Raw genomic sequence first — 16,607 nt, 5'->3', positions numbered from 1 at the left:
CTCAAATCGAACAGTTTCCCAACAAAGCCCCTGGCCAAATTAGGTTTGCGCCCAATTTGTCCCAATTCGCCCCAGTTTCCCCCCGACACCACCACAATGCGTTCAAATTGCCCGTGGGATACATGTAACAATCGTTTTGTTTTCATACACAATTGTTATGGGCACGTGTTTGTAAACTGGGTTTAAACGTCGTGTAGTTATTGAAGAATTAAATTATTAATGAATAAAAAGACGCATTCAAACGAGGTAATTGCATCTAGTAATTGTGAGTTCTAATTCTAGAGTTGCTTAAAAACTATCCGCAGCAAGCTCCGTTCTCCATACAAACGTAGTTAAGGATGACTCACGTTAGAGCTTCCGGCGCTTACTTTTGTATGACAGATGACAGGTACGTGATGCTTTCTATAGAAAAAGAAGCTCCGGAAGCTCCGGCCCGGACACGGCCCGGTCTAACGTGAGTCATCCTTTACGCTCTCATATTAAAACGACTAGCTAGATTGCTCTGAAACTTTGTATTACAATATAAGGTATAAAGATAAAGAGGTATATAGTTTTTGAACTATCAAGAGAGTCTTTACCAGCTGGTGGGGTGAAAAATAAATGGGGCATTATCCATGAAAAGGGACCTTATTGTCGATGGCGCTTACGCCGCACAGCGTCGCGCGGCATTGTATTTATATCGGAACATCGTTAATAATGACGTAAGCGCCATCGACAATAAGGTCCCTTTTCATAGATAACATCACAAATTCGCTATAGACCCGGTTGTAAATGTGATTGTCACCTTGGCTAGGCACCCTGTTGTTGTTTGTGTCTGCACTGGAGCCCCCTTCCACTAATGAGAGCGTGCCTTATCTCGGTAACAACTCGTTGGGTTGAAAATACTCAAATTAGCTGATTTAGGGCTTTAACTTTTTTACATACGATCCTTGATTAAACTTTGTTATAATTATAAAATCTGTAAAGTCTAAATTCGAATAGCGATTGCAACATCATTACAGTTGCGGCATTACTGCTGCGGCGTTCAAAGAGGAAAGGGACCGCATCTCAATTCAAACTAAAGCTGGTCAAGCAAATGTTGTCAGTAAAAAAAGGCGCGAAATTAAAATTTTCTCTGGGACGATATCACTTCGCGCCTACACTTTTCAAATTTGCCGCCTTTTTCTACTGACTAGATCTGCTTGACCAAGTATAAGTCGTCAATTTCGTCTCTGGATTTTAACATTACAGGAAATATTTTCATGCAAATCGATGTATATATATTAATCACAGCTATGCGCCCTTGATTGATTTTTTTAGACTTTTTTATTCATATCTATAAAAATTAAGAGCTTTTAAATTTTTATATGGCATTTGTATTTTTCTCCTAACTCTTATTAATAATAAGCAAAACATCTAAAAAAAGTCAATCGAAGGCCATAGCTATGGTAAAAAAGGTTACCTACGTACATCATTTCTGCATCATTTAAATCTGAGAGAAACATCTAAAATATGACAGAGCAACAGAGAACCTAAGAGCCTCTTTTACACCACTAGTCATTTCATGCGACGGAGCCCTAGGGCCTGAATACAATAGTGTCTTAAAGAAAACAGCATCAAAATTAAATGATAAATGGGGAAAGGCATATTCACAATTAATTTTCTGGCTGAAAGTTAGAGTCCTTTCTGTGATAAGAGCTATCTCCATAAGAGTCAGAGGCACGAGACGACGTATCAAAGCTTTTGAATGCGAAGACGGAGCAGGAATTCTCTACTGAACTTTATACTGAAGAGTGAAGATCCCTCAAGAAACATATACTTATATTATATGTATTTTTTATGTAACTCTTTCTCCATATATTGTTTACGTCGAAATAAATCATGATATTATTAATTTCAATCTTAACATTTACAAACTTATATAAACATACTAAAGCCAAGCAAAGCCACGCGCATCCATTAGTACCCTATAAACGTTCGCAAAACGACAAACGGCCCAAAGCGACCCCATAATCTGCGTCTTTTGATCCTTAAATACTGCTCTCTGATTGGCCGAAACGGCGTCAGGGTGAAAATGCCGGCTCCTCATTGGCCGACAAGTTGGGAGGTCACGCCTACAACCGGATTAGGTAGGGGTATAGGGGTTTAAGAGATAAAAGGTTTTGATCGTTGTTAATTGGTTTGGTTTTTATTATAAATACCAATCGATAGCGAGAAATTGTATAAATATAGGTAGGTATGTACACTAGCTTCTGCCCGCGACTTTCACTACATGGAATAATGATGATGAATGATAAAACTACCCCGGGTCTCTAACTATAGTAACTATTTTCATGCCAAGTTTCATCAAAATCAGTTCGTTGGTTTAATCATGAAGAAGCAACAGACAGACATAGATAGGTACCGACTTTCGCGTTTATAATACTTAATTACATAGTATAAAACAAAGTCGCTTCCCGCTGTCTGTCTGTTCCTATGTATGCTTAGATCTTTAAAACTATTACGCAACGGATTTTGATGCGGTGTGGTTTAAATAGATAGAGTGATTCAAGAGGAAGGTTTGTGTATAATTTGTTAACCCGTGCGAAGCCGGGGCGGGTCGCTCGTTATTACATATTAAGTAGGTAGTGATTACAAAAGCACAGATTTTCTCAAAAAATATAATTTTACAGATATGTGACAAGAACGTTGCCGAACGAATAAAAAAAATTGCCGCCTGCGACACCAAACTTGTAAGTGCGTTATCGGCATTTAAGATAGGAGGACCTATGCCTACGCTCTTTTCTTGAAAGTTTGAAGGTCATATCGGTCCGGAAATACCGCAGGCGACAGGTCATTCCACAATTTAGCTGTGCGAGGCAGGAAGTTTCTGGAGCAACGCACAATAGGGTATTTGACAGTTTATATGAATGGTATCAGTCGATCAGGTTTGTTTTGAGGATCAAATGTCTGTATGGGACCCATTGTCTTAAAGCAATAAGTACAAAAGTCACAAATGATGGTCAAAGTCTGGCACCCGCACTTTACTGACGAAACGCTTCAGTTCATAGAAAATGGCACTCAATACATTGACGTCATCATGTAACGTTAGAAACCGTTTCAATGTATGGAAAACAAGGAAATTGCGATTTTGTCGGTGAAATATTGCGTTTATGTATGTACGTTGCTATACAATTTTTTTTTAATAAAATGTAAGGAATCGAATGGTATCATTATTATTTTCCTATTCGGAAGTTTATAATTTTTTTACTTTAAGGCTTTGTTTTATTATTTTCCCCATATATTTTTTAAATTTCCAATGTATTGTGATAAATTGCTCATTTTCTATATATTTAAATATATTTAGTTATAATATTCAACATGTGTCAAATACCCTATTGCACAATTTAGGACTGACAACCATTTCAGCGGTGAAGATGGAAATGAATGTAGCGTAGCGCGATAGTGGAAAGAAGCGGCAGGGATTTCTTTATTTGCAAAAGCAGGCGTGTCTCACTCCGCGATTTCGTCGCTTTGCTACAGGTAGCTAAAAGTACATCCGTTCCACACCAATTGTGGTGGCTAGCCGCGCGTGGCGCTGTCGCCACCTAGCGGCCATATCTGTGGTGATCGTAACAGACGCGTTTTGTTAGAGAGTGAGTCTTCTGTACCAAGTACTATTATTTATTCTGTGGCTAAAGTATCAAGAGGTGTGCGTCTCCCGCCACTTATGCGGATGCGGATCATCCGGCGGGTTACGTCTCTAACCTGCCCCCTGCAGTAAGGGTGCGTTCACCTTTCAGTTATCTAGGAAAGCCTATTTAAAAACTATTTTGATATATTTACTTTGTATTTATATTTAAGTTTGTACAATAAATATCTTCTACCTTGTGATCTTGTATTGTTGATGTATAAATATACAAGTACACACTCCCCTCTCTTTCCTAAATAATTCCTATTCTTATGTTTAGTATAATTATAAATTTTCTGGTAACTCGTGATGATCATGACCCCCGCGATACAGGCCATGCCTAGTGCGGGGTTCACTGTAACGTACCTGCTAAACTTTTATTATGAATAAAAATATTGTTATTGTTATGGTTAAATATGATATGATATGAAAAAAAAAATTAAGCATTAAAGTAGAAGATGTTGCTTAAAGGATGACTCACGTTAGAACGGCCCGGGTCCGGGCCGGGGCTTCTGACACTTCGTTTTCTATAGAAAGCATTACGTGATCATAGAAAATGAAGTGTCGGTTGCCTCATCGTTCGACCATCCGCGCGCGCGTCAGCATCCTTAAGTACCTATGTAACTGTATTACCTACTTATAGTTAGTAATTTTTTCATGCATTCATTTATATCCAAAGCATATTGTTATGTTATTTGATATCTGTTTTAATAAATCATTAGACCCTTCCGCAATACATATGTATTGGTAATCGCCGGTATTACTTTAATGCGGTTATTTTTATAGTAGGTAATAAAACATATTCAAAATTTATGTTCAAGTAACAATATATCACAAAACTGCGGTTGCTGTGGCAAGTAATCATAATCATAATCATCGCATTTATTCGTGATAAACTCATACACAAGTACAGAACAACAGAGAAAGTTAAACATAAAATAAATAAACAGTTTACCACGAAATCAACTAGTGTTGCCACAACATGTACGCCTAATATATCGTTTCATTTTATTTTTCTACTATTCTTATAACACTTTTTAACGTTGTTGTAATTTCGGGTAGTTCAGTGTTGTTTGATACATACCTATATCTCCGTTTACATTTGCTTACGGTCTTTCCGTGACGACAGCCTGATGCAACTCAGCTGAAACGTCGGAATTTAAGGTAAAAACAATAAAATTATATCGCGGTAGACCCGTTCGTGTAGTTAAATATTATTATGTGTAAATAAATATGTTCCACAATTTTTGTAGTACTAAATATACAGGGTAAACACGTCCTAACGTCCACATATTGCCTACATACCTAACGTATCGGCAGCTTGCCGGAATCTTTTCAATTGATTCCATTTGTCGACGGCAGAATACTGCCATTTATTAGACGCAAACCGAGGTATAGGTACATATGTATATTATACGTAAGTAAATCATGTTAACATATAAAGGGGTAGTTGGCGATGGAAAAGTCAATAGACTTCCATCTTATTTTCACAAGCGTTGCAAAGTTCATACAGTTATATATAACTGTAAGAGTATCTTTTTCTACCATTTGGAGTTGAAACTCTAGGTCCATGGGGTCCCAGCGCGCACAAGTTGTTCGCAGAAATCACGAAGCGTTTGATTGACGTAACTGGTGACCGAAGAGCTGGCGGCTACCTCGCACAACGTATCAGCATTGCGATACAGCGAGGAAATGTCGCCGCATACTTGGTACAATGCCTCAAGGGCCTATATTAGATTTAAGCTAATTATTAATTTAGTTTAGTAGTACCACTGTATATTATATGTTTTATGTAAATAAATTTATTAAGGTAAACTGTAAGTTGTTAAAGTTACATTCAACGTGTTATTCGCGTATCATGTTTACATTTCGAACAATAGGTAAATCTAATAGGTCTTAGATCTTAGGAGATACATTTTTCCTTGGATTGTCAAATCACTCGATGTAGAAAGAACCCACCATCAATTAGAGTTATTTCGCTAGTTTCCGTCCATCAGCTCTAGTTTTCATCCACTTGGCGAAATTTGAATATAAACCTACCTTGCCGCACAAATTTCGACTTATTGGAATCCTAAATATTTAAACAATATATCTTAATATATATATGTAGATAACATATATCAAAATGATATATTTCGCAAGTTGTATTCGCTTCTTCGTTAAGTGCACGAAAACTAGAACCTGGACGGAAACTATCGCAATGACCCAACAACGGCACTGCGAAACGTATAGGCCCCTATTCGAGATGTATACAACGGTCAGATTTCGTGTCTACTTCAATTCAACAGTTGAATGAATCGCATGTTCATCAAGTGCGGATACTATCATTTGGTACAACCAATAATTCAACAAAAATCAACTTTGTTTTATTATTACTTTAAGGTTTATAATGATTTGGTTTGGTTGTCACCTAACTGTGGATTGCTAATGTCAAATTTTGACACACGATTGTTCCGATTCAACCTTGGAGGATATAATCAAACGGAGACGCCATGTCTGTAATTTTCTGTACAAAACAGTCTGCCGATTTTTGCGGGGGAGGGGAACGTCAAATGTATGCGTAACGTAAAAATAGCCATGTCAGATAAACGTCAGTCCATACATTGTGTATGACCGTTGGCCGCCTATTTTCGACAGAGGGGAAAGCCTGTTAATGGCTACTCCGGATTCAACAGGAGTTCAACACGAGACGTCAAAATTCGCTTGTCGAATGAGGCCCCAGTTTTTGATCTACAAGAAAAAAAATGAAAAAGAGACCTACCTAGGAGATGAAGGTATTTAAACGATTTCCAGCTTGCTGGGAATTGATTCTTCGAAAAACTACAACTACAACTACTACTACAACTTTAATTTAATTGTTTATTCTTTAAGTGCCATTACCGCAAAAACATATTTTCACAAATAACGAAGCATTTATACGCCCAAACGGCATAACACTCAAACGATAAAACGCATACTTAACGCTAAAAGTTCTAAACAAAACCAACAAAAGCTAAAGCTACCCCGACCAATGGCAGCCCGGGGGTGGCACCCGTTATACCAAGCCTCCCTCAGTTATAACTTAACCGCCGTACCGCGTTGTTGTAATGGCAAAAACGGACGTAATGGCTTAATCATTATTTTAATCGGGCGCATATTGACAGTGACTGAATTTTATATTGGAAATTTGGAGTTTGGAGGATTTTCGGCGAAGCTGAAACTTTTTAAACTGTTAGTTTATAGTTTGACTGTAATAGTGATACGGAGATATGTGAAGAAACGAAATAAGACATTGGATAATATAAAAGCGTGTTATGTTTGTGTAGTGACATTTGGTTGACTAGAAAAAGAACTATAGGTATTTTTAATTGGGACTTATTTAAAACAAGTGCGTGTAATATCTTAGAAACATAAGTGTCTTGAAAATTAACTTTGATATCTATAAGCAACGGAAAAAGTTCTAGTTTAAAAGAGATAGAGTATTTCATCTTATTTGTGATATAAAACTTCTTTAAACTTTATTACGTCTATTTATACCTAATATATTGCAAATTTAAGAACATTTGAAGCTAAAAAACAAACCAAACTAAAACAGATTCTACAACCAATCAAATAAATCATGTAAATTCCCCTCAAATTCCAAACTCAAAAATGGACACCCGCAGCGACAGCCCCACTGACTCCAACCGGCAAGAGACCGCCAAAACCTCATTCCTAATTGAAGACATCTTATATAGAGGCCAAATAAAGCCTCAGGAAAGGCGGTTCGAGTATGAAAGGGAGCCTAAGCCTTATTTCCCGGTGCCGAGTGAAATAAGGCCCGTGGCTAGAGAGGGGTCGTATCTACAGGTTATGGGAGCTTTAGGGGCGTATTTACACGCTCCTAATACGTATAAGACTGTGGAGGCTCCTTATTTTCTGTCGCAAGGTAAGGATACTTGGATTTTGTCTTTGGAATCCATACTATATATAGTAACGGCACCAGTCATGGGACATTTAAGAGCAAATTTGGAGTATTTGTGATATTCCCCTGATACATGTAAAAGTTCTACCGCTTAGCGTGTTAAAAGATGAATATCCTATCCTTCTTTCATGTTTCAGGCGTGTTGTATCAAAGATACTGCAATTAGTTTCCACATAATTAATAAATTAAAAATATGTTTTTTTTCTCCAGTCATGGACACCAAAGCTCCAGTAATGGAACCCCGGTAATGGACATGGATCCAGTAATGGGCCCCCTATAATGGACATACCCTATCAGTTTAAGATATTGGAATAGGGAATAAGTTTTTGGCAAAAAACTAGTTATTAGTCATTTTTGGTATAAGCTTTTATGTAAGAATGTATTTTTCTTTCGACAGCCAACTATAATACTCATCGAGACAATTCTAACAAACCCAAACACAATTAGGTTGCGTTTATCACAGAGTTCCTATGGCCACCTCCTGTCTCCATCATGAGATCAATTCCATGTTATCATAATATTGCATTGTCATCCGATTTGCATACGTATCCAAAATTTTAACTCAATCGGAAATCCGAAAGTGGCTCAAATGCCATTTCCAAGATTTGAGCCACACTAACTAACATACAAAACTAACAGGGCAAGTTAAATAAAATTTTGTACCTAAAACGATATTAAATTATCCGAAGTCCGACGAGACCTGACATAGTTCGTAACTACATTATACTTCTGTATTGTTTAAACATGAAATTACGCCATGGCAAGCATCATTATGTAAATTGTCCCATCATAGGAGGTATGCAGTTTTACAGCTCCTATAATGGGATTGGGCAAAATACCACTATTTTTTATACATCTCTAGAGTCACAACATAGTGTGTTGTATACCTTATCTCATGGTAAATGCAATTAACAAAACACATTCTAGTTTACACCAAGTAATAATTAATTACAATTTAATATATGAACTCACCTCTCTTAGCGAAGTTGTTAAGAATTCTTACTGGTAATTTTTTCCAGTGACACGACAACTTTTGGGTTGGCGCCAATTTTTTAAAAAGTAACCGAAATTAATAAAAAGTCAAACTTAAACAGCTCTATGACTCTTATTTGTGGTAAAATATTGCCAGTGTTTATAAACTACTTTTACATACTTATTTTAGAGGATTTGTGGTTTTATGTCCCATTACCGGTTCCACGTCCATTATAGGGTCCACTACGTTATACCTACTATAATGTAATATTATAAATGCGAAAGTGTGTCTGTCTATCTGTTACCTCTTCACGCTTGAACGGATTTAGTTTAAATTTGCCATAGAAATAGTTTGAGTCCCGGGGAAGGACATAGGATAGTTTTTATGTCGGAAGTCATCCCTAGAGAAGGATGAAAAGGGGGGAGGAAATAAGAAAATTAATTAATTGCCTGTTCATTGGTGTAAGCAACTATTATGCTAAAAAGTATTGCTATTCGATTTTATCCAGTCTTACTCTAACTGCTGGAACTAATTCCACGCAAACGAAGTCGCAGGCAAAAGTTACTAACTGCGAATGTAATTCGTGTCTGTCTGTTACGTTACCTCTTCACGGTTAAACCTTTGAAATTCACGTTAATACACTTATTTTTTATTTGTTGGCAGGGGTGCCGTACCACGCTTTATTCACACCGTCCGAGCTATCGCTATCAGCCCTGAAGCACTGCCGACGGCGGAAGGCGCGGACGGTTTTCTCTGACCCTCAACTCACAGGTGAGTGTCGGCCCAACGTTGTGAGTGCCCTGTCTGTAAGTGTGCGCTGTCAGCCCTGAAACACCGCCGACGGCAGAAGGCATGGACTATCTTCTCTGACCCTTAACTCACAGGTGAGTGACGGTGGTGTATTAAAATTATGAGTGACAACCCTGTCTGTAAGTGAACGCTGTCAGCCCTGAAACACCGCCGACGGCATAATGCGCGGACGGTCTTCTCTAACCCTTAGCTAACAGGTGAGTGACGGTGGTGTATTATGACTATTATGAGTAACAACCCTGTCTGTAAGTGAGCGCTGTCAACCCTGAATTGCCGACAGTGGATGGCGCGGACCGTGTTTTCCGACCCACAGCTGACTGGTGAGTGACGGTGCGGTGTTACTGTGAGTGACATGACAACACTGACAACCCTGTCTATAAAGTGACCAAGCCGTTTATAAGTGCCGAGGTCAATGTTAATGTTGTTTAATTTAATTTAACAACCCTCTTTTTCTTCTTTTCACATTGGCCACTCAACCGTAGTGTCAAAAATGTGGTGTTAACGCAGTTAACGCACGCCTTGCTAGCAAGACAGTGGTTAAATTAATTAAACTAAGTGGTAGATAAATCCTGTTTAGAAACTTTATATTAACTAACGACTAGAAGCTGTAATTGGCTAAAAGTTAAAAGTTGAAGTTGGGGTTAGGCACAAGAGATCCCAAGGTTATGTTATCAACACATCTATAATATTTCATTATGATTCGGGAGCTGAATACTCTACAGCTAAAACCAAATTGTCTTTGACAGGTCTCGAGAAGCGCTTCGAAACGCAACGCTACCTGTCGACCCCGGAGCGCGTGGAGCTGGCCGGGGCCCTCAACCTCTCCGAGACCCAGGTGAAGACCTGGTTCCAGAACCGCCGCATGAAGCATAAGAAGCAGATGAGGAAACAACAACAACGAGGTAAATCATTCAGTATTAAATTGTACAACGGGACTTAATCGCGTATCTAAGTTTTAAGATTTACCTCCGACGTTTCGAGGACGGCGTTGTCCCCGTGGTCTCGGAGAAGACTGGCTTAAGTTGACATCAGCATCTTCTAAGCTGATAAACAAGACCAAGTGCGGGTAGTTCGAAAAACTCGCGCGGTTAGAAGATGCTGATGTCAACTTAGCCAGTCTTCTCCGAGACCACGGGGACAACGTCCTCGAAACGTCGGAGGTAAATCTTAAAACTTAGATACGCGATTAAGTCCCGTTGTACAATTTAATAATGTGTAAAAATCGTGAAAGTTTAAATCAGTGTAAATCATTCAGTTTTTAGAGTTCCGTACCCAAAGGGTAAAAAACGGGACCCTATTACTAAGACTTCGCTGTCCGTCCGCCCGTCCGTCTGTCACCAGGCTGTATCTCATGAACCGTGATAACTAAACAGTTGAAATTTTCACAAATGATGTATCTCTGTTGCCGCTATAACAACAAATACTAAAAATAAAATAAATATTTAAGGGGGGCTCCGATACAACAAACACGATTTGTTTGCTCTATTTTTTGTTGATGGTGCGGAACCCTCCGTGCGCGAGTCAGACTCGCACTTGGCCGGTTTTTTTTACAATGGGGCATTATCTATGAAAAGGGACCTTATTGTCGATGGCGCTTACGCCGCACAGCTTCGCGCGGCATTGTATTTATATCGGAGCATCGTTAATAATGGCGTAAGCGCCATCCACAATAAGGTCCCTTTTCATAGATAACGTCACATGTGATGCTACTTAACCGCACTAGTGCGATAATTAGGGGCTATTCATAAATTACGTCATTTCAAATGGGGGGGGTCTGGACATCGGATGATGGTAGCATGACGTAGTAGCTCGTAGGTGGAAACGGGGTCATTTTAAGCAGGTTTTTTGGATGATTTTAGGGGGGGGGGGATCAAAAATCGTCAAAAATAGATGAATTAATTTATGAACAGCCCCTTAGCACATTACGCAACTATGTCGAAAATTTAAAGGGCCATTATGTACTGTAAAACGTACGAAACATGTGCGAATAGGTAATTCGCAACTCGTGTCGATTTAAAACACTCTTTTCGGTCGTGTTTTTATTTATCGCCACTCGTTTCGAATTTCTTATTTTTCGCACTTGTATCCTAATGTACTATATCGTGTGTCTCACCCGCGCCAATACATGTACGGACAAGTACGAACGAAATGCACGAATTGAATGACATCCAGTTATTTAGATGTCATTCTGATATCAGTGTACGTTTGAATCGTAGGAAAAATATAAGAAAGAAAAGAGTTATTATTACTATAGATGCCACGAATATTCGGCAACTATTCGGTATTCGGCCTATTCGGCCACTTTGCCGAATATTCGATATTCGGACGGATGGTACCTACTATTCGGCCGAATACCGAATATCTGTTGCCCCTACCTAAAAAGAAAAATTACACAATAAAAATCCCAAAAATTAGGTCTATTTCATATTTAAAATGTATTATTGGAAAGTTGTTAAATAGGAAGACCCTTTTTTAAGCATTTGTTGATTATGAAATATTTTATTTTTATGATGGGTCTGATTTGATTGACTTTGACTACATTCATTAGTTCGGTTTTACAAAAAATATATCGTAGCAAACGTTGTGCCATGTTGGCGAACAGTTTTCATAATAATTGTGACTCACAATGTTCGCATCTCATGCCGAATATTCGGCCGAGAGAGTGGCCGAATATTCGTTATTCGGTATTCGGCCAAAGCCACTATTCGGGGCATCTCTTTTTTACTCTATGGTTTGAATTGGCAGTCTTTACAGTATTTCGTAGCAATAAGACTATATACGCGCCGTAGCTCGTAGTCAGCTACGACGTTTATGCCAAGGAGGCATTATTTAGATTCGAAAAATATGATAACAATTTAATCAATGACGCACACAACTTTACTAAATGTTAAATTCTCTCACAACAATTAGGTAGGTACCTACGCGACACTAAGATCGTTGCTCGATAGTTCGCAATAGTAGGGGAGCCCAAGAGGGGATTTTTGTAGTTAGTCGAGCGCGTCAGATTAAGATATGAGTGATATCTTGCTACCCCGTGTAGTCTACTTTTACCCCTTTTAGCCGTCTATGTTGAGCCCTTGGTTGGTGGGGGGTTGGTGGGGGGTTCAACAAATTGTTAAGCAGATTGTGGATTTGGTCATATTAGTCCAAATTAACGCTATAATTGTGCTATTACTAAATCTTATAATTATTTGTACGCATTTCCTTAATCTGACGGTTAATTACAATGTAAAAATAAGGCGTCAAACTTGTGTTCATCAGATTAAGAAAATGCCTACAAATAAGTGTTATATTAAGTTATAGAAAAAATATAGCATTAACTAAAAAACAACCAAACCCACCAACTGCTTAACGATTTTTTAACCCTCCACCAACCTCCCGAAATTTAAAAAAATTGTAGACGCTTTCCTGCTCGCTGGAAAAAAACTTCATATAAGTTTTTTTCTTCTTATCATCTAATATTTCGATTCTAATAGGTCTGTACGACGCTCGAGTAACTATGTAGGTACACATTTACCATCGTCGGCTCCCCAACTACAACTAAGTTGCCAAGAATGCCGCCAAGTTCTGGGCTGATTGATGCTATTATATGTTACCTGGGCAAAGTTGGAGTTAGAAACTATTCAGTCTAACATCACAGAACATAGGTACATAGTTATTAGTTACTAGCCTTTGCCCGCGACTTCGTTTGCGTGGAGTTAGTAATTTGGACAGCTTAATTTTACCCATTCTGCTTTTTATCGATTTCCCATACAAATTTCCACACCCTTGAAGGGTGATTTTTGGGATAAAACCTACCCTATGTCCTTCCCCGGGACTCAAACTATATCCATACCAAATTACAACTAAATCGGTTCAGCGGTTTAAGCGTGAAGAGGTAACAGACAGACACACTTTCGCATTTATAATATTAGTATACTGATTAGTATGGATTATCAATAGTAGCGGATGAAACTACGCGTCAAAATAATCTATCATACATGTGAAGGGTACACGGAAAGAACATGTCTAGTCACTCTCACACAACATTTTGAGATTTTTGAGCGGTTTGAAAAGAGCGATGTAATTTTATATACTTAAAAAGTTTGCTAAAAATACGGCATGGTTTGGATTGGACATATCACTGTCAAAAGTGACGATTCTTCAAACAAAAACGTCACTTTTGACACTGACATATCCGATCCATATCGTATCTTTAGCAAATTTAACGTATCTTAAAGTTCGAATCGGCCGAACTTTTAAAAGAAAATATACCTAAATCCAATACTTATTAAATACCTAAGTATCCTCTTATATTAATTCAGTCTCGTACACACCTAACGATTTCACAGAGACGACGTAATTACTAAAACTCATAATGAAGACGAAAATTAACGTAATATCCCGAAACATTCCATTAATGAGGCTCCTAATTGAACGACAATTTTCATTAGAGAAAATCCTCGCTCAGGAAATGGTGCAATTTTAAAAGCCGTTTAAGGTATATAATTAGGTAAGGAATTTCATTGGTTTGTAAGTCTATTTTAATTACTTTCATAAGTAATTAAGTTATAATGTTTAAAATAAACTATACAACGTGTCCCAAAATTCAACGATAAGCTGGCACCAGAAGATGGACCTGCTCATGACTAATCGAGGAAAAGTAAAAATAAAAATTGAAAAAAATAAAATTAAAATGTCGATTTTCATTTTTTTTTGTCATTCCATAATAAATTGAGATATATCTTTTCTTTTTTTTTCCTCGAGTACCTAGTCATGAGCAGGTCCATCTTCTGGTGCCAGCTTATCGTTGAATTTTTTGACACGTGGTATATGTAAGTAAATAAGGTAGGTCTTAAGTATTTCAGGCGGTTGGTAAAAAGTCGTGCGAAGTTTTTCTGGTAAGAGGTAGCTGGTTTACCAGATAACTTGATAATACAATTACGTATGAACCAAGGCACAGCATTACAAAAAATCCTTCTGAACAATACCTACACCTAACTAGCGACCCGCCCCGGCTTCGCACGGGTTTACACAAAACTTTAACAAATTACACACCTAAACCTTCCTTAACAATCACTCTATTGATAGGTGAAAACCGTTCAGAAGTTGCTAAGTTTATCGCGAACATACACACAAACAGACAGACGTGGCGAGGGACGTTGTAGGTATAAGATGACTGTAGTGAATCCACAGTGAATCATAAAAAAATCTAGCAAGTCTCCTCTAAAATCAAAGCAAGTTCATTCGCCCTGGAAAGCTCCCATAATTGCCCCTACCAACCTCAAAGACGCCCAAATTAAATTACGAACACCGCTTTCGCGCCACAATTCAAGACGTTGCCGTAACGAACTTACTCCCAAGATGGCCGCCTGCGTTGCTAGGCAACCACCCCAACGTCTTGGCTCAATCGCCGTTCAAATAACAACCTTAACTACTAGTGTTAAAGTTGAAACTTGGATAACTTGGTATTTGCTGATTAATGAACGTCTTGGAAATATGGGTAGAGGAATAAAGGTTCTATTACATGTGAGATAAAGTTGGAAATTGAATGGTGATTTACGAAGGGTGGTTCAGAGTTTCGACATAAGGGTCGTACTCGTATTATGTGCTTGCTTGGTCTGATATTTTTAGTAAATAATTTTATTTTAAATTATAATAAATTTTATAGAATACTCAGATGAATAAATTGATTAGGTAGGTTTTAAGATTAGAGATTATGTCGTATAATAACTTTAAACTAATTTTAATTATTTCGAATAGGTAGGTATAATATAGGTAGGTATATAATATTTAAAACTTCCGCGTTAGCGTTCGGTAAGTATAGTTTTAAAGAATATTTGTTCCCTTCAGCAATGGGTTTACTCGTCAGCTCCCACGGCTCATATATGAGCCGCAACGCTTATGGTGACGTCACATCGTGGGATTCGACAGGTTAAATATGTACCATAATATTTTAAGTACCTAATGTGGAAAAATATGAACTTTCATCAGGCAAAAAATATATATATATTTGACATAATCAACTGTTAAGTATTAACTAATGTCACGTACAACGTACATACCTAAATTAGGTAGGTATGTTAAACATTTCCTACTAATTTAATCTCTTGAACTTACGCAGGCAATGCGGCAGTGGACTTCACGAAACACGCGCCACCGCAGGCAGAATGTAGAAAGGTACGTAAGTAGGAAATTATTATTTATAAGTATGTTATACAATATCTAATAATTCCTAAAAACGATATTGTTAAACATCGCACGAAGAAGTAAGAAAGAAAGTGTTTATTAGATTTTCTAAATACAGTTTTATTAGAGTAGCTTTGCTTTGTCGGGCAAAGTTGTAAATCCATGGAGCAAAGTTACCTATAGGTATTTTTAAATTTATAATTTAATTTGTTTTTATTTTACCAAATTAAGGATGACTCACGTTAGACTGGGCCGTGTTCGGGCCGGACCTTCCGGAGTTTCGTTTTCTATGGAAAGCATCACGTAATTATCTGCCATCTGTCATAGAAAAGTAAGCTCCGGAAGCTCCGGCCCGGACATGGCCCGGTCTAACATAAGTCATCCTTTAACTGCATCTAATCACTGGTCAAAATTATTATATTACTTAGTAACATTAACTAAAAAATGGTTGTCTGTAAAGTCGGTTTACGGACGATAATTTTGCGTGATAACGTCATAAGAAAACATTGATGAAAAATTGCATAATTTTATACGTTACCATGGAGATCTGTCCACAACGTGACTCTTTTTCGTGCATGCTACGGGTGTTCATCGATTTATAAGACGTTATCATTTTATGCCAGGCAACCGTGAATAAGTATTATAATTATAATTTATTTCTCCCATAGACGGACGACACCCGACTTACACACACGTCGGACTCGGAGAGCGAACACAGCGATAGCGACATCGATATCGTTGGCGAGACCAACTACACGCGCTACAACACGTAAATATGTCTTTCTGTCTGTCTGTCAGTCAGACATAACTGACATTTTCACACCATTTCCATCCTCATCACTTAAATGGTTGGCAGTCTTACTGCGCGTTTCTCCAGAAACTTCCTGCCTCGTACAACTAAAATGTGGATGAAACTGTCGCCTGCGGTATTTCCAAACTGATACGACCTTCAAAAGCTTCAAGAAAAGAGCATTCTCATCTAAAAATGCCGGCAACGCACTTGCAATCCAACTGGTGTTGTACGAGTGGGTACATGTTTGTGATTTGTTATACACGAAAATGTT

At 38.0% G+C, this 16,607-nt stretch overlaps 1 protein-coding gene across 1 annotated transcript; it reads left to right on the top strand.

Annotated features, from left to right (window-relative positions):
- The first annotated feature begins 7,249 nt into the window (after positions 1-7,249).
- Positions 7,250-16,331, top strand: LOC134660492 (brain-specific homeobox protein homolog). The gene is made up of 5 exons (XM_063516261.1): positions 7,250-7,556; positions 9,229-9,336; positions 10,122-10,277; positions 15,479-15,534; positions 16,212-16,331. The coding sequence occupies exons 1-5, from the start codon at positions 7,280-7,282 to the stop codon at positions 16,314-16,316; spliced, it is 702 nt and encodes a 233-aa protein (XP_063372331.1). The 5' UTR covers positions 7,250-7,279; the 3' UTR covers positions 16,317-16,331.
- The last annotated feature ends 276 nt before the right edge of the window (positions 16,332-16,607 follow it).

This window comes from Cydia amplana, chromosome 27, assembly GCF_948474715.1.
Source record: "Cydia amplana chromosome 27, ilCydAmpl1.1, whole genome shotgun sequence".
NCBI lineage: Eukaryota > Metazoa > Arthropoda > Insecta > Lepidoptera > Tortricidae > Cydia > Cydia amplana.
The sequence above is the reverse complement of the archived record's forward strand: the minus strand, read 5'-3'. Positions and strand labels throughout refer to the sequence as shown.